Source organism: Takifugu rubripes, chromosome 10 (assembly GCF_901000725.2).
Source record: "Takifugu rubripes chromosome 10, fTakRub1.2, whole genome shotgun sequence".
Classification (NCBI taxonomy): Eukaryota; Metazoa; Chordata; class Actinopteri; order Tetraodontiformes; family Tetraodontidae; genus Takifugu; species Takifugu rubripes.
In genome coordinates, this window is record NC_042294.1 from 1771390 (window position 1) to 1797325 (window position 25936).

General features: G+C 44.9%; 1 protein-coding gene across 4 annotated transcripts; it reads left to right on the forward strand.

Moving 5' to 3' along the window:
- Nucleotides 1-3363: 3363 nt before the first annotated feature.
- LOC101061495 (rho GTPase-activating protein 29-like) lies at nt 3364-25796 on the forward strand. 4 transcript variants are annotated; one of them, XM_011607769.2, is made up of 23 exons: nt 3364-3586; nt 4429-4778; nt 13932-14075; nt 16280-16376; nt 16562-16634; nt 16787-16847; nt 17054-17200; nt 17363-17427; nt 17524-17634; nt 17717-17797; nt 18251-18433; nt 18840-18977; nt 19059-19249; nt 20096-20265; nt 20541-20669; nt 21271-21369; nt 21460-21623; nt 22355-22543; nt 22653-22790; nt 23032-23267; nt 23346-23661; nt 23774-23882; nt 23981-25796. In XM_011607769.2, exons 2-23 carry the CDS (start codon nt 4502-4504, stop codon nt 24928-24930), a joined length of 4068 nt encoding a protein of 1355 aa, XP_011606071.2. In that variant the 5' UTR covers nt 3364-3586; nt 4429-4501; the 3' UTR covers nt 24931-25796. The 4 variants fall into 4 exon arrangements, with proteins under 4 accessions (XP_011606071.2, XP_011606072.2, XP_011606074.2 ...); XM_011607770.2 differs by having other exon boundaries at nt 23984-25796; XM_011607772.2 differs by lacking the exon at nt 4429-4778.
- Nucleotides 25797-25936: the final 140 nt, after the last annotated feature.

Sequence of the window (25936 nt, forward strand, 5' to 3'; positions counted from 1 at the left end):
TAACCTGTCCCTCAGAGCAGCCATGCTGCAGCCTTCATCTCCCCCTGCTCTGTTACCTTCACTAAAACCTCGTCATGTCCCCACTGCTGTTTAAAGGCTTCCAGGTTCTCAGTGGCTTTGTAGAAGCAGATCTCCAGATTCAGGCGCACCCTCACGTTCTGCTTCCACAAAGCCACCGCGTCACATGCCGCTCCATTTTTAATCCTGTCCCTCCTGGTCAAATAGATGGCAAGTTTAGCCTCACTTATTAAGAAATTTAAAATCTGGCATTTCCCCTTTTCTGCCCTCTTGTGTCTTGTACCACAAATAAAAACAGCAGTGGTGAACATGACATTAAAAAGCCTAAAAACATCAGTTAAAACCCTAAAAAGACCCACCAGCCTACTGCACCCGGTAAAAACATGGAAGACACTCTCGTTAAAATCACAGAAAGGGCAGTTGCTTAAAGTGTTCGGATTTAAAATTGACAGGAAGGCACTGGTGGCGATGGGTCCATGCAAAATTCTCCATTGGAGGTCACCAGTCCTCTTCCTGATAGGGGGCTTGTAGAGAGTCCTCCACTAAGGACTCTGTCCCCCCAGCCTGTCCTTCCATACTGTCACCTCTCTGTTTTTCAGTTTGTCTTTGTTGAGTGCCTTCACAATGTTGGCGTATAAAATCCTCCTGTCCATGCTGTGAAGGGATCCTGAGCCACAGCCATCCAGGAGAGGACCCCCGAGGTCCAGGAGGTCCGGGTGCAGGTGGAGTTCAGGGAAATCGTCCGTGGGGTCAGTCTCAGCCTCTCCTCTCCCGTGAAGGAGGAGGAGACCCTTCTCCTTTGTTGATAGTCTCTGTTTCCAGAGGCCCAAGCTCCTCTGGATCAGTCGGACCGACCGGACCCCCAGCGCCGAGCTCACAGCCTGGGCATCGGTGAGCTCTGGTCCTGCTGCCGCCACCAGCTGCTCCAGTGTCACCATCCTCATTCGGATCAGGGCCTCCTTCAGCTCAGGGGTGGCACTGCTGCAGACGTCCAGTCTGCCACCACAGACTAACGGCTCCTTTAAAAGCCAGTGCAGAGAGTCGGTCTGAACAAAGCTCCATCTAAAGAGAGCACAGGATTTTAAAACACCCTGATAAAATAGAGGTAGCCCCCGTAACGATAAAAAGTTTAATTTAGTTAAAAACAGAGCAGCATCCAGCCCCAGGTTGTTCACACGTCTGAGTACACAGCTGGCCAGACTCCTCCACACTAAATCAGGAGGCCCTCCGAGGAACCTCTGGACAAACTGTACTCTTAACGTGGCCACTCTACTGGCCAGGTGGATGAGGCCCTGGCCCCCCTCCTCCCGAGGTAAAAACAATACTGACTGTGGCACCCAATGTAGACGGTCCCAGAAGAAATCCACCATCTTTGACTGGACCTGGGCCAGCAGGCCCGACGGTGGATCCAGGCAGGCCAGCCGGTGCCACAGCAGCGAAGCAACAAGGTTATTTAAAACCAAAACCCTCCCTCTAAAAGACATGTGGGGCTTGATCCAGCTCCATTTATGCAATTTGCTGTCCACCTTTTCCACGATGTCATCCCAGTTCTTGGCTTCCATCTCCTGGCATCCGAGGTACACCCCCAGATACCGAAGTCCATTCCTCTTCCAGGTCAAGCCTCCTGGGAGAACCGGGAGACCCCCACCCCAGTTGCCGACAGCAAGGGCTTCACTCTTTCCCCAGTTTACCCTCGCCGCCGACACCATGGAAAACTTGTCCGTTATGCGGTTTAAGATGTTGATGTCCTGCTGATCTCTAGTAAAAACAATAACATCGTCAGCATAAGCAGATAAAACCAAGTTTCCAGTAAAATCCGATAAAACCAAACCCTGAACATTTTCACGTATTTTGATCAGGAGGGGTTCCAGGGAGAGCGCATAGAGCATCCCCGACAGGGCTCTATGCACCCTAAAAGGAGCACACAAGCCACCGTTGAACTTCAGGACACTCTCAATGTCACGATACAAGACCTTGATCATGGCTATCAGACCAGCGTTGAACCCAAACCTCTCCATGGTTCTCCACAGAAAGCTGTGTTCAACACGGTCGAAAGCCTTTTCTTGGTCAAACCAACAACTAACCGTACACCATAGGCCGAAACCTCGCAAAAGTTTGAAAAATTCTCAGAACGAGAACGCTCTCAGCTCCACGCGCTCCACTCACAGAGAGAGAGAGAGAGAGAGAGAGAGAGAGAGAGAGAGAGAGAGAGAGAGAGAGAGAGAGAGAGAGAGAGAGAGAGAGAGAGAGAGAGAGAGAGAGAGAGAGAGAGAGAGAGAGAGAGAGAGAGAGAGAGAGAGAGAGAGAGTAAGCAATTAAATCCAAAAGAAAAGTCCCGGGCTGTGATTATGTTTCATGATCAACACCTCGACACCAGAGGGCGCTAATCATCTATCTATCTATCTATCTATCTATCTATCTATCTATCTATCTATCTATCTATCTATCTATCTATCTATCTATCTATCTATCTATCTATCTATCTATCTATCTATCTATCTATCTATCTATCTATCTATCTATCTATCTATCGTTTATATCTTATCTTTTAATGCTAATTACAACAAGTATAGTTATCCATCCAATTTTAAATGAATGGAGGAAAAGAGAAAATGTATCAGACAGATGAAAGAAATTTTATGTTACATTATAGAAACAAGTAGCGCTGCATTACACTGTGGATGTGACCGAGTAGATTAGCGCAGTTACACAAACTGTGCACAAGGTGGCACTATATCAAGTCATATCCACGCTCCCTTCCCAACAAACTTCCAACATTAACGGGGGCGAAGTATGAACACCAAGCAATAACAGCTTTATGAGCATATTCTTACGATGGTAATGTAGGAAAACTTTAGAAAACCCTTCTGACTTCAAATCATATTACTCTAAATAATCAAAGACTTTAGCAAACATATTTTCAGGCTTTGTGAATAAAGCTTAAACAAAAAAAATCACCCTTTGCTCATCACCCTGCGTTAATTATAAAAATAAACAGTTTATTGTCAGTCTTATCGTTTAACGGTGACGCATTTCAAGATAACCTGCATATTTTGGCTTGCGGAATAAGATCACGTCATTGTGGAGTCATACCGGAAATATACACATTACGTATTCACAGTAAAATAAAGATTTGTCACATCATCTGAAGCTATGTTCTTTTAAATTAAAAATCCGGAAACAATGATTTGCTGTACAGCAAATTTAATGCGTATCAGGCAAGAAAATCACAATTTTCAAGTTTGATTTTAGTGGAGGATTTGAACGCCTACTTAGAATCTTATTTTGAAAGACCAAACCGGATGCTTAAGACTGATCGGAGTTTACCGAATCACTACCTTTTGACACACACGCGCGCACTCACAGTTAAAGCCTACATGACGGAGGGGAAGCGGCGGAAGGACACAGCAGAGAAGAGCCGCGGACAGTGAAGCGTTCCTGGGTTACGGTCGCTAAAGAGAAGCGCCGCGGTTGTGGATTTATTCTCCTTCCTCGTCCTCGGCTCCATCGGTCCGGTTTTAGGTTTCAGTCCGTCTCTCGGCTGAAATGATTTCAGCTCTGACTGCAGGTACGTGCGTTTTTGTAAAGAAAAATCAAATAACAGTGGATAAATAACCACGGTTAAAGTTGAGCCTTCGAGCTGCGTGTGTACGTTTAGCTGTGTAGTTCTGAAATAAAAGATGCGGGTTTTGTAAAGTTGTCTGTAAATCCCGAAGCAGAAATCGATTCAGAGACCATTGTCCCCATCTAAAAATTGCACAATCGAATTTAATCTAAAGTTTTCAGTCTGCAGAGCGATAACACCGTCCATTATCGAAAAGTGATGCAAAAGTCGATTATTTGGGTTTAAAGGTAGTTCGGTTTATTTCGTGCTTCCATTGCCCGTCCAGCCAAATCTGTTTTTACCCCCATGTTTCATCTCCATCAAAGGCTAAAGCAGCTACAGCTGTCAGCACCTGCAGCACTTGATAATTGAAGGTTATGTGCTTGTTGTGTCTTGTGGGAGTTGGTGCATGTAATTTACAGCCAGACACACTATATTCAGTGTGGTAGCTTGTTTAAAACAGGGGCTGTCTTTATATGTTTTATTTTAGGGTGTAATATCAATAATTACTATATTATGTTAACCCACCACTGTTAACAACCATATTTTATTGCTTTTTTTTGTAGACACCAGCAGTACTCTTTCTTAGACTCTTGTCTGAGTTGTCCATCTTTAATATAGTCACTACTTTGAAGTATTAAGGAAATGTGAGCATTCAAATATCACACACAAATTGCAGACAGAACATCTATTTCCCATTTAAGGCAGTAGAATCACCGGTAGGTGTGTCATCGTCAAATGGTTCTTGTAAGGGTCAAGAGTCTTCTCTCTCCTTGACAGTAATTTTCTTTCCTGTTTTGGTGCAGTGTCGGGCCTGTGAACAGAGCTGAACCACCGTGCCACAGGTGCCAGGCCCCAGGGCTGCACGACAGATACAACATGTTGGCCGCCATGTTGCGGCAGAGTTCAGGAGGAGGTTCGGGAGGGGGCAGCAATAGTAGTAGTGGTGGACCCAAACTTCCTCTAGGCATCACCCGACTCTCCAGCTCCAGCTTCGGCAACTGGGTGCCGGGCAGGGACTCCAAGAGCTGCTCCGTGAGCACAGATGGCTCAGATATTCCTGCCTCTGACCCTAACTATATTATGCAGCTGGTCAGCGACGTGCGCAAGTTTGCTGATGTGCTCCTGCACCTGAAAGAAGTTTTCAACTCCAAAGGTATTTTATTGATGACATTTTGTTAACAGTGTTATTGAGGTTAACACCCCCCCATTTGCTTGTCGATAGTTTGTGACCCTCAGAAACAAGACCTTGTTAATTCTGAACTGAAGCGGTAAAAACTTGGACAGCACAAACACACTGCAGAAGGACAAACCTCAGCTGCCAGTTGACGCTTGTGTACACTGTGCTGCCTTCACCGATGCTTTCACAGTGTACACAAGTCCCAGGTTTGTCCAACTGTCAAACTGTGGCCTTGACTGTAGGTTCAGTGAACCAGGCTTATCTGCTCTTGCTGTGGTTCTTGCCCTCACTACTGTAAAGTAGGAAGTTCCGTTTATATTTACCAGATTTGTCCCTCATGGTAAGCTGATCTATCTGATATCTGTCAGAAAGTCTTCCAAAAGATAATAGAACAACAATAAACAGCAATAGCATGGACAACATTTCCTGTTTAACCTCTTCCGTAGGTATAACAGTAATGTTCTTATGTTTATTGGTGCTCAGATAGATGATTCCACCTCCAACGCCGAGGCTGAGAGGCCACGTTTTGAGATGCCGTGAGCTGTGTTGGATTTCAAAGCTACATTTGTAAATCCTTAGACATGCTCAGTAAATCCTAAATAAGATTATGCACAAGTTTTGGACCCCCCATCTCATCGCAACAAGAGTGGTGGATGATGGAATCCTGAATGTTTGGTTTTTTTTGTTTTGTTTTAAGAGGTCAGTGTGGTGCTTGACCTGGCTGGACATTCAGCATTATAGAGAGCACAGGCACTTGTAACAGGCACGTTTTTGAGCCTGAGTGACCTTTGAACACCCTGCCAATGTGGTCAGAATCAACATGAAAAATATCATCAGCAACAGGTCCGTGTACACGTCTGTGTGTAGCGGAAGCAGAATGAATTCCTGAAAGAAAGATTCCTTGTTTTTTTATGGTTACACAGCTTCTTCATTGTAATTTTGTCAGTTTTGGATTATTTAATAATTCTTGCATAGCTGTGGTAGTAGAGGGTTTGTCAGTACAACTGAGGTAGCAAATAAGACTTGAGAACATCCTTTTTAATAAATCCTTGATAAAATGATAATAATGATTTGGTGCCAGTCTGCTGTTCATGGAAGTGAGCACAAATCACAGGTCCAGTAAACACAAGCTTGTTTATGCTAATGCAGTCACTTAGATAGCATCACATGACTGTGACGTATTCCAATTACAGGGCTTATTTTGAGTAAATACAGGAAAGGGCAATTTTGGGAAAATTAGCTCGTACGGATGTAGAGAAAAGGTTCCTCAAAGCATCTATTGTCCTTTAGAATTCCTGGGAAAATAAAGCATTACAAAGTCTTGTTTCTCACAGAGGAATTTGAGCCCATGCTCACACACACACACACACACACACACACACACACACACACACACACACACACACACACACACACACACACGCATGTGGACACACACATATATATATACATACATATACATATATATACACATACATATACACACACACACACACATATACACACACACATACATATACACATACAAGTATGTGCACATGCACATTGTTAAACATCTTTAAAAGGTCATTGTTGAGGCGTAGTGCTGTGGGTTCAGCAGTCTGTCCACCGACTGCTGGAAGTCACTGACGTATGCACTGATTAGATGTGATTTAAACCCCAGTCTAATTTATGACCACATTGTCTCTGCAGTCATTCACAGTGGTTGAAACCTCTCATCACTCAACACTGGGAAACCGCCCCTTCTTCAGATGCTGGGCAAATAGTAAGGAGCAATATTCTGCTCAGAGCCTGCTCGGCCTACCAACAGTGCCTGTATTCACACTCAGTGATGTGAATCTGACACCCATTGTCCCAGAAGTCATCTAAAGGCAAACACACTGCAGCTATCTGGAAGTTCAAAGGAATTATAATAGTTGTTTGTCTGTGGGATCGGTCCTGAAAGTTTCTCAAAAACCACCTAGGACTGTTTTGTTTACTTGCTTCTAGCACTGCAAATCCACCAAATATGGTAACCATAAGATGGCGGCTGTTCTGTTGTGCCCGACGTGTCGGGACCACTGAGGTTTGACACAGTTGTGGTCTTAACTTGTGCCTCAGCCTGTTTGCATTCAGGTATGCGCTTGGCTCTTATCATGGTTGTCCACGGAGTGACAGTTACTGCCATTCTTCTGTCGGGTTCAGGACCATCAGCCACTTGTGCAGGACATGCCAGTAATTGGAGGGGGATTATTATCTTGAAGCGTGGTCTTAGCCAGGGTCACAGAGGACATTCGGTGCTTACGAAGCTGTGGTGGTGGCCTCTGATACCTCCGGGATGGTCAGTGAGGCCTCGGAAGCTGTCAGTCGTCCACACTTGGCCAAATCTTTTGTTGTGTTTGATTGTGTGTTGTAAAGATGTAGAACTGTGAGCCTCTTATTGCCTCTTTTAGGAATGAGGGTGTGTTGCCACTTCCTGCTTGTGCAAGCAGGTGTGTCACCACAGTTTGGGCTCTGATCCTACAAAGCTGATTGACAGCCAGTTTTCTATGTCAGCAGTTTAGGATTAAAAAAAACAACACTGGTGCTGTTCATTAAGACAGCTGGATGTCTGTGGAGTTCAGACTGTGCAGTGTGCACTTGTGCTAAAGCTGCAAAGTGACCAAGACACCATCAGGGTTGTCCTGTAAAGGTCATGTGCCAGTTTTTAAATCATGTCAAGGAGAACTAAAGAACTAAAATCTTGTTGCAGAGACATAGAAGGAGAAAGTTGCTCTGTCTCTGCGGTTTATTACCATATGGTTTAACATTGTGGGAAATATGTGTTTTCTTTCCTGAAGAAGCTTTTCAGTGATCTGCTGAAGGTTTGTGGGAAAATGATTTTGCTCCTGGTCCTCAGAGAAAGACTAGAGGATATTTTAGTCATTTGTATCCCAAATCACCCCCTGTGAAATTCCAGCCTAAATTTAGCCTGGTTTAGCTTTTCACACTAACCATTCCAGACTTTCTAATGGTCCTAACTGTTTAGACAGACTATTCCACTGGGGTCGGATCCACAGTAAAGCACCGCTTTTTCCAACGCTGCTCCAAAAAGTTCCTTTTATGGGTTTTAACTTGGTCCATTTGTGCAGTTGCTGTAAATCATCACAAATGCATCATGACTGGCCTCTGCCTTAAAGCCAGGGTGTAATGATCAGGTTACATCCCCTAAATGAAATTTCCCAAAGATCTTGGATTTAATCACTGTACACTTGTCTGGTGCACTAAGCTGCCTAACAGGATTTATTACATTACCTTAATTGTTGGAGATGATTGTTGTGCAAAAGTGCAGCTAATGTCTGGTCTGTTCTTGGAGAATCGTGAGTTTTTCTCATTTATATTTGACCACGGGAACCATGCATTTAAGGTATTTTATCAGATTGTTGTGTAGAGATGATCTGTGCACCGGTGGCCAAACCATATAAAATTCATAGACTTATTTGTTGTAAAACATGTAAGTTTTGTTCACGGGAGCTCTCTCATTTTTGTCTTTCTCCCTCTGTTGCTCTGGTTTTAATTATGGATGGGGACACTATTTTTTTTTTTTTTTTATATTGTGTGTGCTAAGACACTTGATGTCTTCTGAGCATTGCAGGATTAGAGGGGTTTACAAGGAGCTGTGCTTTAACAAATGAAATCAACTCAATTCCTATGTGTTTTCGCTGGCTAGATGCCGTGTCAATAGAGCTAGTTAAAATACAAATTTAATGTCCGTGCTGTTGGGTTTCTGATAAGAACACCTGCTGCTCATTTCTAAAAGCTTTGTAACAAAGATGTCAAATTCATCCTCTGATTACGATTAAGTGGCCCTTAAATCTGTCGGCTCTGCTCCTGCATTGGATTAAAGTCAGACAGGATTATTTGAAATCTAAGGCCAGAGCAGAGGACTGCAACATCCTCTGATAGTTGAATTAATTTGATGTACGCATGCATTCACTAAATTCCAAGTTTAGATTCCCATTGAAAAGGAAAAACAACCCTGATTGATTTACTGGTATCCTGAGGGCGTGTCGGGCTTTTATTTGCAGCTTTATTTGAGAATCTGCACATCATGTTTGTAAACAGCATCCCGGTCTTCCCGAAGTAATAAAAGAGACCACTTGGCGGCTTTCATGCTTCCCTATTGGCAAGTTTGTTTACTGACTACCAGCAGTAATAAAGTCATAAACGTCAATGATACATTTGTATTAATCTCTGGAGGGATTTCTTGTCATTCCCTTTTATGATGCGTGTTCTGAGCATAAGTGGCCTTGTTGTTCTGTTGGAAGTTGCCGGGCATGGTTTTATGTGGCGGCGCCGTCCCCGTGCCGGGCACGGGTCATAACTTTTTAAAGGCTGCCGAAGCTGCTGCGAAGACAGATTTTAAAATGACGTTATAGGCACTCAATTGATGTTGTCAGGGAAAGAAACTCATGTGGAGCTAAACAGATTTGACTGTTTTCTGGATTAGGATGCTGTGTAGTAACATTAACAATAACGTTAGCCCCAGTCTGGCCTCTGCCAGGTGTTCTGAAGGGACCATTCTTTGTCATCAACACGCTCAGCTTTCTGCTCCACTGATGGCTCTTCGCCTGCGCTGCACGACTTCAACAGCTCTTTCGTTTCTTCGGCTTAATGCTTGAAAGGTTTGGCTGCCAGCTAGAGGTCACACGGTGGGATTTGTAGTTTCTGCTAAAAAAAAAAAAAGAAGGCATAGTTGGAATGCCAACCTTTGCATCAGCAGTAGGTGATGATGTGAAGGTGTGTGTGTGTGTGTGGGGGGGGATTATCCAACAAACTTGCATGGTTTTCCTCACTGTGTCAGACCAGTCCAGAGAGAAGGGAAGGACAGATAAAGACTTGCTTTGCTCCCTGTGCTATCCCTATATCTCCCCTTTACTCAGTTTCTTAGGGCGTCACACCTCAAGTTTTATTAATAAGGTATAAACAGAGATTTATATATTAGATTTGCATTAGCTATCAAGAGTATTCAGGCGACATCCTGCAGAGCTGGAGGACAAACCCACCTTGTGCTGTGTATCCAGCCTGAGCTTTTTTTAGAGGCAGCTTCTTCTGCATGCAGTCATGGGAAAAAAGCTTCAAAGGTGGAGCAACGGGGAATGTCTCAGGATGAAAAAGTCTGGGGAGGCACCGGTTTCCAGCCTTTGACCAGCTGCGTGTAATCTGCTAATCCATAATGGGTTGCTGGTGGTCTGCTGACAGAGTTGAAACAGGGCCACACTGACCAGAACTGGTGCATATCAAGGGATCCGTGACCACCCAATGAAGGGAGTGACTCTACCCCAAGTGTTAAAGGTTAAACGGTTGCACTCTCAAAGGCGCTTGTAAACCATATTTGAAATGATGGCATTTGATCTTAAAATCGCTTCTTAGGCAGTTTGCTCCTGTTTTCACCCTGCAGGTGATAAATTATTGTAATTTTCAGGCTTCTATTAATATTGACAAGACTCAAATAATCCCACAGGTTTACAACATGATAATTGATTGATTGATTGATTGGACTGACTCACAAGGTTTCTGTCTGTTGTTTTGGCAGCAGGAAATTCCAGTTGTGGTCTGACTGACAGAGAGATTCTGATTGACTGGTGTTCGTGAGCTCCAGCTTCCTATTTGCCCTCCTTCACCTTGAGATGTTTCTTCTTCAGTGACTTTTAGTGACTTCACACATGCTTATTGTCTTTTGGCTTAGTCGCCCAACATCTCCCTTAACTGTTTTAAAGCAAAAATAATACATTGCTCCCGTGAATTGTCATGCATGATTGAGCATCGCTGGGCGTCCGAATGAATGGAATGTGGCCAAGTCATATTGTGTCAAGCCCTAAACAACCCCCAAAACAGTAAGCAGTGTAAACAGCCAATACAGAGGAGTTTGGATTAAGTCGCCAGATGATGAGATATTAATAATTGTTATTATAAATAAAGCACATTCAAACTCAATTGATATTAAAATGAATATGTTCATACACTGTGGTGTAATGTGTATGACCTTGTCCTTGAGAATGATGGATGAACTCTGGATGAGAGGGTACTGGATGCTCGTGTTACAGGACGTGTTACAGCTACAAGTCCTGTCTCCCCGCCTGTAATCTGTCAAAATGATGAGCTGCCTTCATTCCTTCTATAACAGAACATTCCAACAAGACCACAACTTAAAACTCATCAAAAATGTGATGCAAATTATATTCAAGAATCTCTCAACACTGGAAAATACAATTTTATTTTTTTCCAGTAAAAATATATAATATATATTTGTGCCAACCTTTGCATCAGCAGGTGATGACATGAAGCTGTGTGTGTGTGTATTTGTGTGCGTGTGTGTGTGTGTGTGTGTGTGTGTGTGTAAATTGAGGTGTCATCTCAATAGTGAATGATCTGACATTGCTTTCATTATGAATCCCCCTCGACCCTTTGCTCCTGCAACTCCCATCCTTGCTCCCAAACAAGAGGCTGGAATGTTGGGTTTCCATGACGCTAATGAAGTAAAAACCTGGCAATGTGTTACTGGCAGCCTCGGAGCAGCTCCTGATCTGTGGCCTCCTTCTCATCAGGATCAGAGTCTGATCCCCCTGTAGCCTTCATTCAGTTTGGCTTATTATGCCCAGGAATGTCTCTCCCTCTCTCCTTCCCTCATACCCCCCACTGAAGCTGGGAAGTGGGGTGCAGGGGTAAATTTGGGACAAATCCCAAGGGAGAATGCTACTCCCAAATTCCCCAACTCCTCTGGAAAGAACAAACCCCCACTAAAAATACTAACCTGCATCTCGCCGTCCTTCCATTGCTAACGCCACACATCCACAAAACCATGCAGGCGCGATTTCATCCTTCTTTGCTGTGAAAAGTAAAAAGCTGCCGTGGTGATTTATTGTTCCATAAATGCTTCATGTGACAGGCCCATGAGGCGACCCGTCCCTCTATTTGCTCATGGCCTCAGGGACAATGGGGAGTTTTCAGAACTCAAACATGTCCCGACTGAGAACGGAGTGGCCTATCCTTGGGAAAACGAAACAGCCACCCCAGAAAAATTCACATTTTAACACCATAAATGAAACAAAATGCACTCATCACATGTCCTTTTCATCATCCCTCCCTGGTGGGAACAAGTCTTTTTCTCTGATGTCCTTTTCATCATCCCTCCCTGGTGGGAACAAGTCTTTTTCTCTTTGTGGTCTACACAGACTGGCAGTGGAGGGGTTAAATAATCAGTCTCTGTACATTATCCTGCATCCTGCTGGGCTGCTGGATGCAGCCATAATGGCCTGCTAATTAGCCTTCATTTAGATTGGTCCAATAGGCCACACAGCTGCTATTGTAAGGCCTACGAAGCTTTAAAAAGGAAGATTCTGTCTCATGGACATTCATGATTCAGGCTTGTGCTTAAGAAACCTCCAGTTTACTCACGGTAGATGCCTCCAGGATTCAGTTACTCTGCAGATGAATGGGCTGTGTAGCCTGTATGGGAACGGTTTAGGCTATTGTGTGTGTGTTTTTTCATTGAAATGATAATGGCCATAAATGGGATCTAAACTGATGAAGGCCACTTTAGGGCTCATGGATGAAGCAGCTCATTGTAGCTTTGACCCTTATCATATTCTTTCATTCGACATCCATGTATGCCATTCTGAGAAAGAGCATGTTAGTGGCTTCCCTTTACTATAAACATTGACCAACACGTCTTCAGCCTTGTGCATAGTTTTAAACTGGGAATGGAAATGAAAGCTGCTTTCTCTGAAAATTCAGGGGAAAAGTTTAAAATTATAATGTTTGGAATTAATCCTGATCGCTTTGGTTTGCCAAAAGCACATTTCAGGCCTTTTTTCTGCTTCGTGGGGAGTGGGACAACTTAAAAATAGAGTGAGGCTTCAGTCGTCTGAACCTGCGAGGCTCTTGGCAGCCAAAGGGGCTGTTCTTGACATCTGATGAAGATGAATGAAAGCAGTTGCTCCAGTGAAGGATAAGACTCTCCAGGGTCCTGTGGAGAAGCTTTTAGACACATGCAAGCAACAGGGTGGCTGGCATGGACACACATGTGGTGGCGGACTGTCTGGGGAAGTGGGATTGAATTATGTAACCTTCTGCCCTTCTGCCGGTGTGTGAGGGAATATCGACAAAATCATCTGGACTTACCTCTGCTGTCGCTTGGTATAATGTGTCAATGAGGTTCTATGTTTTGTCCACGAGGACGCAAAAGACTGTAGATACACATGATCCATCTGTGCCCTGTAAAGAATGTTTGACATTTGTTGTGATGTTGTGACATACTGGTCACCTGAGGGCCATTTGGCTGGGTTTCCGGGTCAGGTCTCAGCTAGCATTGTGGTGGCAGCCACACAGACCCTGCATTATTAGCCCCACTGGCGGCTCTATATGTCCCAGTCCAAAAAGAGGGCTGTTGAATAAAGAAGAAAATGGCAGACAGCTAGTCTTTCTGATCCCCCTTTTCCATGAAGGGGTAATCCAGGGGTGATCGTCAGCACAAAATATGGCTTTGACTGTCTAAATCCATTGTTTGTGTGTGTGTGTGCGCATGAGAGCGAGTGTGAGTGTGTGTCAGTGTTTTTGCATGCTGCACTGTGTATCCATTTTCTTTTTTCATCCTTTATTTACAGTCATGTGCCAACAAATCTGCCCAGAATAAACTCTTTAACCAAGTTGTGTGAAATGAGGACGACCACCAGTACGTAATGTTTGGTGTGTTTGCGGCCGGGACGCAGCGTGTTTTAGTCAAAATGTCGGTGTGTTGAAACGGAACAGGAGAGGGACTGACTTAGGGAGACGATGAGAAAAGCAGAACGTCCTTTGTCTTAACATATCCCTCTTTTATGAGTCAGAACCCTGTCACTCTGCCCTAAAGTAGTCTGATTTCCAGTAGGTAACACACACACACACACACACACACACTCTACAATAGTTGATTTGCATTTTATCATGACTTCATTTCCCAAACATCTCCTGGTGAATCATTGTTACCCAGGGTACATGTCCAACAGTGAGGGGCATCATTTACCTTCAGGATATATTGCTGGTATAAAATTCCAACTTAAGAAAACACACACCAAGGAAGTAAGTGGGTTGAAAGCACGGTGACTTACTGAAGACCGTTGTTCTTTCCAGAGCACCAGGAATGCCTCCACCAGGCGGTGCATGAGCGACTCGGGGAGCTGCTGCGAGTCCTGAAGGCCATAATCAGCAAACACCAGCGGCTCAACTCGGTGGACATCCTCAGTACGGCTGGAACTGTTATTGCCACTGTCAAAGGTGAGCTGTGGCCACCAGATCTCCATGTGTGCATGTAGCTCACAGGGTAAAACATTCCCTGGCTACTCCTCCATCTCTCTGTTGGTCTGTTTTCTGTCTTTGTTCAAATCCCCCCTCGTAGTTTAACATTTTTATCAGTTGGACATGAGACGTTACCGTGTCCTCCCAAGTTTCTGTGGAATGATCTCGACTAGATTGTTGTGTAGTGTCAAAGCAGGTCTTAGCAAGCAGAATTTTGAAACTCCCTACATGGGAAAAATAGGATCATATTTAAAAGTCAGATACCTTCTTTTACAAGGCAGTGAGAACTGAGTGTCTTTTTTTACTTGACGTTCCGTCCAGAGGTAAATACGGCACTTCGAGGACACCTTTTTAGTCCCCCATTCTTTGAGATTATGATCTGGCTTGCAGGCCCTTTCTTACCTTGGCTGCCACACAAGAATCCTCCAAGTATCTCCTCTGTTTTAGCACTGCAGAGAGGGCTGTTATGAGGATGCATAGCTCTGGTCAAAGCTTTGAATCAATTGTGACATGCTGCTCTGAACAAAATCCCAAGAAAACCAAGTGTGTCACCAAAATGTTGGAGGGACATCTACTTTAAGACGGCTGCGTGCTCGTACTTATGTGGCTTTAGTAAAGTCTGATGCACTGACCATTGTTGCGTTTATGCCACTAGGTGGCCAGAATGACTCATTTTTTCTAGGATATCTGCTGGACGTCTGTGCCACGGCTTTTTATTGGGCATCTGAAAACCATTTCACATCGTTTTGCTCCTGGTTATTGAGCTTTGCAGCCGTTTGACGTTGTGTTGACGCTGAGTTGACTCAGCTACGCCCCAACGTTAGACCTGAAGGTTTGTCTGTACGGTGGTCTCACGTCTTCATCTATGATGCCACAGTTCTGCACGAAAAGGAAAAATCAATGATGGAATTCTTGTGCGCTCCCGTGCGCTTGTGCTTTCAAGAGTGTTGAACTTTTGAAACAATACAATTTTTCCTCGATGATGTAACTTCCATGTTTGACCCACGGGCTGGGGGCTGAGTGTGGTCTGGCATTGTATTCCAGCAAGCCTCAGGATGTCCTGTTGGGGGTAGGGCTTCGAGCAGACCCAGAGATGTGACCGCCAGGAAGACTGGTTTGCTTTGAATGATAGTGGCTACAGTAGCTGACCTGGGCTCCAGCGAAGGTCCCAAAGTGCCGTTGGACATCGGCTTCTTCCTCCGCAGTAACGCGGGATTTAATCTCCTGTAAACGTTTCTTCTCGTTAGTTACCGAAACATGGATTTGAACCAAAGTACCATCGCCTGTTTGTTGGCTTGGACTGCAAAGTTTTTGGTTTTTTGATACTGACTAAGACAAATGCAGGGAAGAAAAGTGCGTGGCGGGTAAGGGGAAGTTGTTTCTTTGTTTCTGATGCGAAAAACTTCTCTTATTATTCTTTTCTCAGAATTACGATGTGTGATAGGTGTATGTGTAAAGTACAGATACGATAAGGAGGGGTAGATGATAAAAGATGGGCTTAATGTGTTTTAACGGGTGTTTGAAGCCGTCTCTCATTTTCAGAGCTGAGAAAACATGAGGGTAGTTTGAGAAATAACATTTGCGAGAAAGTCAAACTTCACATAAAGCTAAATCAAAGAAATCTCCGTCGTTCTACTGGAGAGGAAAGACCGAGGAAACTCTCTCGCGAGCAGCAAAGTGCTCCGTGACGTACCGGATTTATTGCTTGGTTTTCAGGCTCATTTTTGAGCATCTCCTTTGGTCTATTTTCTCTCTGCTCACTCAGGACAGGAAGTTTGTTGTGAGGACTGATTGCAGCAGCATTTACTGACTGTTTGTTTTCCCCCAGTTTGTCCTCAGTCCGAACTGTGTTTAGAGTTTCAGCAGGAAACTACTGTCTTCCCAGATTACAGCCAAATACGCAACCCCCAATCTTTGCTTATCTTTCCTGATTGAGAGGATAAAACTGTTTGTGGACTTGTCTGAGGGACTTGTAACTAATAATGTTATACAGCCCGCGTGTGATTAGACCAGCGTGACTCAAAACAATGACACCGTGAGATTAATATCTGTCGTCACATCCAGAGGCTATGAATCTTCAGCTTTGATTTGTGGCTGAAAGCCAGGAACGTCGGTTGCATCAAGGCTGGATGGACGTTTTTAACAGCAGCCTGACTTAATGCTACTCCCTCACAATTTGACAGGGGTGAACTTTAAGGAGGTGAACGAAGACAACAAACAGAAGCTTTTCGGTGAAATCTACACCGCTATCGACACGTTGGCATTTACATTTGGCAATGTGTAAGTATATCACAGTAACTGCAGACACCATATGTCAGATTAAAGACGTCGGTACAAATACATTTACGTCAGTTAGTAACTAGGACATTCAAGCAATAGGTGATTAACCAAAAGAAAAAGTAAATGACTCTATACAATAAATACAACGCTTGTGGATTACACTGAAAGCGTGTTTAATTCCTCAGAGTTTCGGATTTCCTTATGGGAGATGTAGAGAATGGATCGGTGTTGGGGCTCCCCCTGACGAAAAGGAGCAGGGTAAGAAATGATGAATCGATGCTGCTGCTTGTTTTTGTGCTGTTGTACACGGAGGAAGTAGGGTTGTGATAAGCTTGGCTGTGAACATATAGCAGAGCTTTGTGTGCCTCCTGTAGTAAATGTATCCTCCTCACGGTCAATACTGTTTTCAGTCTTTTGAGAACCTCTTTGTGGAATCTGGAGGATCCGGTCCAGAGAAAAATGATCCACCAGGTAGGATGAATCACTGTAACACTCAGCTACTGTACTCAGGTGCAGCTCTGTCAAAGCTTGAGGGAAAATATTGCTTGCAAAAAAAATTGTCTGAAATTTTTCAGACAAAAAAATGAATACATTTTTATTTGATTCAACAGTTTTAATTGCGCTTTAATGCGCTCATTTAAAACCCGTTTTCTGCCACCGCTCTTGTGATTTTGCAGGACCGTCTTCGCCAGTTCGTACAGAAGATGTGGACAGGACACTGCAGCAGCAGGACAGCGGGGTGGAGTCCGCCCTGCTGTATGCCAAGGCCTGGTCCAAGTACACCAAAGAACTGCTAGCCTGGGTGGACAAGCGTCTCAGTATAGGTCAGATACAGTAAAATTTGCAAATATTTAAGGAGACCTATATATTTAGGTGTAACAAAATATAGCTTAGCATACATCTCCGTTCAAAGGTGACAAGTCATAAGATGGTAATAAAGATTGCGTGAGGCATTTTGTTTAACATGAGGTGTGGTGTGTTTACAGATATTGAGTGTGCAAAGAGCTATGCAAAAATAGCAGAATCTGCCAAGACACTGGCGAGTCAGCAGGTGAGTAAAGAGCTCCGTCTTGTTTGCCGAGTTGCAATCTCTACTGCACTTTAGATGTTGGTGATTGATGTGGAGACCTGAATTTCCTCGTTTAAGGAATTTATGCCCTTCTGTGAAACCTACATGACTGCTTTCAAAAATGATGTTGAATACAGCCAGCTGGTACTCCACACCACAGCCATACTCCAAAACCACAAATTCATGCAGGTAAGCACACGCACGGTATGCTTTGGAAACGTCAGTTAGTCGGACTTTAAAACATCTCGAGGGTGCACGTTTGTGTTTTCAGCCTCTCCTCACCAGAAAGAATGAGTTGGACAAACGTCGGAAGGAGGTTAAGGAGCAGTGGCAGCGAGAGCAAAAGAAGATGGTAAGTTGATGGACACAGTGGTTGCAGTTTGTAGAGGCCACACACGCGAGTGCTTCACAATCTAAAGTTGTTTTGTCGGCCAAGGGGGACCGGTCCAAGAATGCTCTTGAAATTCCTTAGCCTAGTTATGCATGCAAATACTTTGTGTTCAATCAATCAATCAAGTGTGATTTGTATAACACTTTGCATATCAAAACATGGAGGAAAGCGTTTCCCATCATTTAAAAGTTACCGGTAGGTAAAGATTGTAACAATCTTATAGGATGTGTGTTCTTTCTTATTTGGCTGTGCGTCCACGACGCTACACTTGAGCGAGTCGCTGACAAAACCTGTTGGTCTGGTTGCCCCTGAGCAAAGCACACTAGCTGCCTCCTGCTCCTCAGGGATGGCTGTCACTTCACTACATGGTTATACACGTTGCCAATAACGTGTCCCCTCCCTCTGCCTCTCCAGCACGAGGCAGATGGCGCTCTGAGGAAGGCTCGGCTGCTTCAGGCCCAGCGGCAGGAGGAATATGAGAAGGCCAAAGTGTCCACGAGCCGCTTGGAGGAAGAGCAGAATGTAGGAGGAGGTGGTGCAGCTGTAGCCAAGCAGCTCGAGAAGAGGCGCCGGTTGGAAGAGGAGGCGCTGCAGAAGGTGAAGAGTCACCTGCAATGGTTCACATTACATTTATTGTCCGTTACGGTCACTTGTTTTCTACCTTTATCGCCCACAGCAACTGCTGTGGTGCAGCATATAAAATCTACCCCCTCTGAGCTGATGTGACTGGTTTTTCATGTTTCATATAAAACAATATGAGAGTTGGCAGGGTGACAACGAGCTGTTGATGAGCAGTCAGACAGGCTTAACTTAATTACTCTCCCAGGGTTTTTGTGAAAAGGCAGGTCGTTTCTAAGGTCGTCAGCCTCCTCCATCAATTACGCCTTAATCTCGTAGCTCCACTCTAAAAAGAGGAGCACCGCCGATTCATCAAGTGGCGACCTGAAAAGGTTGAATTTACAAACCGAGCGCTTTAATTAACGGACTTCTCTGTTGTTGGCAGGCGGAGGAGGCCAAGGAGCATTGCAAAGCATGTCAGATAGACGTCGGGGAGAAGAGAGTGGAAATGGCGAACACCAAGAGCGACATCATCACTCAAATCCGTGAGATGGTCTCGCAGTGCGACCTCACCCTCAAGGCTGTACGATTGAAGCCGACTGGATGGGATTTCCCAGAAACGATGCTCCTACGTCAGTGACAGATGCTTTGTTTTTATCTGCAGGTGACGGTGAATTGGTTTCAGCTCCAGCAAGCCCAGGTGGTCTCGCTCCCTGTAAACAACCAGAGTCTGTGTGAAAATGCCAAACTGTACGAGCCGGGCCAGCGTTACATTGACTTTGTCCAGAATCTACCCACCGACGGTCCTCGCCTGGAGTCCCACTCATTTGACTCGGCGGTCACACAGAATACAGGGTGCGACTTTGGAACTCATCTGCTATTTTATTTGCTATTTTTATGTATGTCGGGGATGGGCGGGGGTTGATGCTACTCGCACGCTCTCGCTGATAAAAGGCGGACTGCTTGAGGAAGCGCGCTTGTTTTGGAAAACATGGAACGGTTAGGTGGGCCAGGGCTTCCTGTGGAAATGTCTTTAGCCACGGGAGACCGGAGCGTTGCCCGTCCCAACTGTGCGAAAATAAACCATCTAGCTATGTTTCTATAATTACTCCTGCCTGGCAAACTGAAGATGACGGCGTTTTACAGCTGAAGTTCCGAGTTCTCCTGAACACTTTCAGAAAACTTTCATTTTGCAAGAGTTGTGTTGAGACAGTTGTGTTGTGCACACACAGAGACACACATGGGAGTCAGACACTCGTCTCCCTGGCCTCCTTTTCTGATCAAAAGAATTTGGCTCCGGAGAAAGGAAATTAATCTTAGCCACATGGGCGTGCATCCACAGTGTTGGTTTACAAAAGGTTAAATATAGGCCGCTGACCTATATACTGTATGTGTTGGACGCAGTAGAATAGGTTCAGTGACGATGACTGTTACTTCTTTCTTTTAGCCTTAATCATTGATCATCAGCCTCCCCTACATCATTGAGTAGGGGAGGCTGATCCTTTATCTTCAGTTCTGATGAAATTGGACCTAATATAAAATGTCTATGTCCTGATTTGGTGTCCAGTAACGACGCCCCGTGTTGCTTTTAAATATGAAAACACCACAAGATGAATATTTTCAAGGGAAAAATGTGTATGAAATTCTCTGTGAGAGGACAAGAATTTCCTCTATAAAAGTGTTTGCCTTCTGCCTTTTTAGGATCCTTTTCAGCAAGCGCTTGCTAGGCGGCAGCCACTCCTCCCAGAGCAACATCTCCCAAGCATCTGTGACCTCTGACCCCCTTGCCACGGATAATGTTGATGGTTCTATCAATTCCCAACATGCCAAGATTTCAGAGAGGCGATCCAACAGTAGCAGTGACATCCACGGTATGGATGGAGATATACCTCTTCCAATTATTTCTAAATAGAGAAAATCTTCCAAAAATGGACTGGTGAGGATGTTCATGGACCTGCTTCCCTTCACATGGGTAATATTTGGCGCAAATATGCTGTTAAAGCGACAAAAACTAACCATGAAATGACAATGAGAACAGCAGACACTAAAATCTTTCAGCAGCACGAGTGTTTTTGTCCGTTAGGAAGCAAATGCCTGTAAACCGAACTAGTCTGTGATGATGGCATTTAATTTGCTTTTAACGCAGCCCTTCGGATTCAGGCTCCATTTCGTCCCTGGACCTCAGCCAACCAAAGCGGTGGGATGTGCAGTGACTCGGAAAGTGCTGGAGGAAGCAGTGAGTCTCGCTCTATGGACTCGCCCACTGCGAGCCCAGGTAGGACTTGGCAGGAATCATTTGTTCATTAATTGAAAATGTGCTATTCACCAGAGAGGCAACATGATACAACGGACCGACCAAAATGGCTGTACAGGCTACAAAGTTCACCAGTCCCTATAATGTTTTTAATGTATGTATTTAGCGTCACCTGTGTTTCACAGTACAGCGGCCTTGTTTACAACATATTTCCCTTAAAGGAGCATCCTCCAATTAACTTTAGAGGGGATTAGTTTGCTGATTTTGATCCTTGTCAAGGTGCTTGTCAGCATTCACCATTTAAAGGATGCAGCTAACAAAACCTGCAATTCGTCCCAGATTGTTAGTTTGCGGTTTATCCCCCCTTACTGGGGACATTTGAATATCGAGAACATTTTAAAAGCTCAACTGGAAACAGTTCATCAATCAGTGAGGTGTAAATTACAACCTACTCTCTGCCAATGACGTGACGATGACCACGCCCCCTCATTTGGGATTAAAAAGGTTCTGCTCATCCGCACCACATCAGTAGAGTCCACAAGGGGCTAAAACCCACAGCTGACCTGGTTTGACTTGACTGTAGCAATGTGGACTTACTGGTGTGTCCTCCCTTACTGTTCAGGAGACTTCAAGAGGCGATTACCCAGAACCCCATCCACCGGTACCATGTCATCTGCTGATGACCTGGATGACCGAGAACCTCCCTCTCCTTTTGAAAACGGTGAGTCAAATTTCATTTAATGTAGCAAACACCTTTTTTCCCCCCACTGCTGGTTACTTATATTCTGCTTCTTGTTTGTCTCTTCTACAGGTTTAAGTGAGATAGTGATGGAGACGGCCAGCTCCCCGGGCCCTTTTCGAAACACCCAGATGTCCAAGGCTGCTCAAACCCACAAGCTGAGGAAGCTCAGAGCGCCATCCAAGTGTCGCGAATGTGACAGCCTGGTGGTGTTCCACGGAGCAGAGTGTGAGGAGGTAACCTTGGTTTCTTTTCTTTTGAATTTGTTTCAGAGGGAACGGTCCAACTGAGGTCCTCTCTTTTGAACGTCCCTTCTCTATAGTGAGCCCGCCGTATTCAGAATATCACAAGCACAAGATGAGCATTGCCAGTTTCACAGCGGCTTCTTGCTCATTCATGGTGAGAAGAATTCAAACAAAAACAAAAGTTAAGGACCAAGCCCCCCGCCCTCGAAACTTTGGAACAAAGGCAAAAGTTGAACCTAGTCAGAAGCTCTCCTCAGAGACCAAATCCTCCAACTGATCTCAGTCAGGAATGGGCTGTGGAAACTGAGGACCTTTTGTGGCCCCCCCTTATCCCTGTACCCCCTCCCACGTGTATTTCATATCCAGTTTCTTTTCATATTTATTAGATACTTTAAAAATACAATGGGCAAAAAAAGCAATGGGTTCCTGTTTGATTAGCTTCAGTGATTCTGGTTGACATAACGACAGGGGAAGAACCAAAGTAAAACAGTGTAGCCGTGCAGCGCAGTTGGGAACATTCCATGGCACGGGTTCAATACAGTCGCAGGCATGAAGCTTTTCTTGTTCACTCGTGTTTAAATACCACAAGAACTGAATTTGAGCGCGTGATTTGCAGTGCAAAGTCATGCTATCTCCTTATCAATCAAGCCCCCCCCCTTTCTCTGCTGCGTTGTTTAAACCGGACCGTTTTCACACCGACATGTGCGTCAACATGTGTGCAGTGTTCTCTAGCCTGTCATAAGAAGTGCCTGGAGACCCTGGCCATCCAGTGTGGACACAAGAAGCTGCACGGAAGGCTTCACCTCTTTGGCATCGACTTCACGCAGGCAGCAAACAACAGTCCGGACAGCATCCCCTTCATCGTTCGCAAGTGCACATCGGAAATCGAGAGCAGAGCACTCAATATTAAGGTATTTTCACCTATTTACATCCTGAACTTGGCACTATTGTGTGCTTCTTGGGTGTGTGTTGAGGGACGCTGTCCCGTGCTGAGTGTATTCTGTATGTTGTGCTATGAAGGGTATCTACCGGGTGAACGGGGCCAAATCGCGGGTTGAGAAGTTGTGCCAGGCGTTTGAGAACGGGAAACATCTGGTCGAGCTCTCGGAGCTTTATCCCCACGACATAAGCAATGTTCTCAAACTGTACCTAAGACAGGTGGGTCAACTGGACATTTCCTGTAATTCACCTTAGATTTGGACAGTTGGACATTCAAATCAGGATGTCAGATGGTTGGCGTGTTCCACACAGTGGAATTTATTTATCTTTCCTATTTCTGCCACCAGACTCCTAACTGTCCTCATCTCGCGTCTAATTTTGTCCTTCTTGTTTATTTATCGACTGTGCGTAACTGTCATTTCCTTGTTACATTTATTTTTTCCGTGCGTTCCCCCTGCAGCTCCCTGAGCCGCTCATCCTGTTCCGATACTACAACGACTTTATTGGTTTGGCAAAGGAAAGTCAGAGTATCATTATGGAGGAACTGGAGGCCCTGCGGCTCAGTCCCCCCCCAGTGTCTCCAGCCCAGATCAGCGTGGACCTCAATCGTGTCCTCTTCAAGATCAGGGACCTGCTAAGACAGTTACCGCCTGCTCATTATAAGACGCTGCAGTTCCTGATAGAGCATCTGTATCGGTACGCTGGCGACATTTTTCAGCCCATAATGTTGCAACATCCAAATCAATAAGCTTTAAAATGCTCTGTTCTCTCCAGGGTGACGGAACATTCTGCTGAGAACAAGATGACTGCCAGTAACCTGGGCATCATCTTCGGCCCGACGTTGATCAAACCGAGGCAGGCGGATGCCGAAGTTTCCCTGTCCTCCCTGGTCGATTACCCTTATCAGGCCTTGATTGTGGAGCTCTTGATCAGGCACCACCAGATGATCTTTGATATCCCCCTCAGCCCCCTGGGCAATGCCTCGCCTACAGAAATTGTTGCTCAACCCCGTGCTGACGTCCGCCTGAGCCGTCAGGACAAGGGGCAGCAGCTGAGCAGGCACTCCAAGTCGATGGGAGACATTAAAGAGGTAACTGGTTTTTATATCACACAAGACAGTTTAGTAAAATATGATAATTACTGATAATTAAATGGGACATACGCTAGATTCTCACATGAGCATGACCTTCTGACCTTTGCAGCAGAGCACAAAGGCCTATAAAAGACATTCTTCAATAATTCCTTCCTCCCACTTATTGACTGAGGCTCAGGAGATGATCTCAAGCCCTTCTGGGAGTGACTTTGAGCCTTGTGAGTATTATAGAATCAGCCAGTCATGAGTGCAAATAATTGATGCAATTTAAATTCAGGAGTTGGAATAAAAGCTCTTGTTGATGTTTCTTTTGAAGCAGTTGAAGTGGACTCAGAGGACTTTAATGGAGTGTTGTCTTCAGCCGAAGTGCCCAGACTCGGTGAGGGGGGCCTCAGCCGCTCTCAGCACGTTACCGTCACCCGAGTTCAGCTTCGACATCCTCGTAGCAAACTTTCTTCCCGGCCGGTGAGCCTGCCGGCAGAACGGACACAAGGCCGAGGCCAAGTGGATGAAAACAACACGCGCAACAGTGCCGATCAAGAGGACTTGAAAGTCAGGAGTTGCTACCAGTCCATTGAAGAAGTGGACGAAACGGAGAATCCCAAATCCCGAGCGGGCGCTCACTATCGTAGCACCTTCATCGACACCCAGACCTTACGCAGAACTTGGGACAAACAATACAAACACGAAGTTGCTACTAAAACTGTCAAAGTTGTTGCAAGTTCCCCCGCTGACGGTGCAGAAGTGGACGCCAGCCACCTGTCAGCTTCAGTACCTTTGTCGTCGTCAGTGTTCTCTTTTGGGAACACCGAGGGTGCCGGGAATGCCGCCTACCCCAACAGACCTTTCACTGTGACGGTCCGACCCAACAGGACTTTAAAACGGGAGGACAATGTCACCAAGTACAGCCTCGTCACCAAAGCGCTGCGGGCTCCCAGAACTCTTCAGCCTCCCCCTGGCACTTTCTACAAGCCCCCGTCTGGGAGCAAATCAAAAATCCCGCAGAACTCCGCATTAGCGAACAGTGCTGAGGAAGAGGAGGAGGACGAAGAGGAGGACGATGAAGATGAGGACGAGCTGGGGATCGAGATCGAAGTGTCTGTTGATGAGCCCGTGGAGGAAGATGCTGAAGAAGCTGAACAGGCGGCCGTGTCCCCCAGCTCCAGCCCTGAGCAACTGGGCCAAAACCCAGCCAAACCAGTTTATCAGAGACTCAGACCGAGGCGCCTCCCTGAGATCGAACATCGAGAGGCTCATTTTGTCTGATTGGCTGAACTTCAGGGCTGCTCAAGTGCTCCGAACCCGCATGTGAATGTGAACAAGTGCAGAACAAAGACCGAGAACCAAGTTTTAATGGCACACAGACAACTTAAAGTGTCTTTTAACTGTGGACGCTGCGGAAAAACCTCCTCAAAGACCCACGAGATGCACTTAAGACGCCCTCTTTTTCTTAAACACGCTTCAGCAGTATTTTCTTACAGCGCCTTTTGCTCAGCAGACATCTGCCACCTCATTAGAAGACGATTCTTTAGAAACTGTGCAATTACATTTTATTGGACTATTTTCTACGTTCTTATGGATTTATATATCATCAAAAAGGTTTGAATTGTTACAAGAGTGCATGTAGCCACAATATTTTATAAAGTTTGGTGCACTTATCTGAAATCATTTCTGTTGGCTGTAACATCTGTTACGTGTAATCATTGGGATAAAAACCTGTATATAAAACAGTATCATCACGGGATTCTTGGCACAACAGTTGGTATAAAGAAGTCACTTGTTTTTATGGTGTCATTTTATATAATGCCAGTATGTATTGATCAAAAAGCTTTTAGAATTGTAACATTTTCTTACAGCTTGATATTTTCTTTTATTTTGAAGGGGACATTTCTTCACAACCAAAGCATTTTTGAACAGAATTAGTTTTACAGATGCGGCCACCTTACATGTCCTCTTGTAAGTATCACCAGCGCATCCATCATTTAAAATGTTTTTACACGTATCTGTTTTTTGTTTTTTTTTGTGATTGTACATTGTTTGCCAAAAAAAAAAGTTCACTCTTTAAAAAAAAAAGAAAAAAAAAGCAGGTACACAAAACCCCTTTTGTAATTTATTAAAAACATATGAGGCAACTTTGTGTTTTCCTGGTCATTTTTCCCCTCAGGATGTTTGAAATCTGGAGGACTGAACGGGAAAATTTACCATCTCTAAATATACTATAGAGTAATTAAGTGTATTGTTGTTATTGGTGGTCGCCGGCTTGTTTGTGACC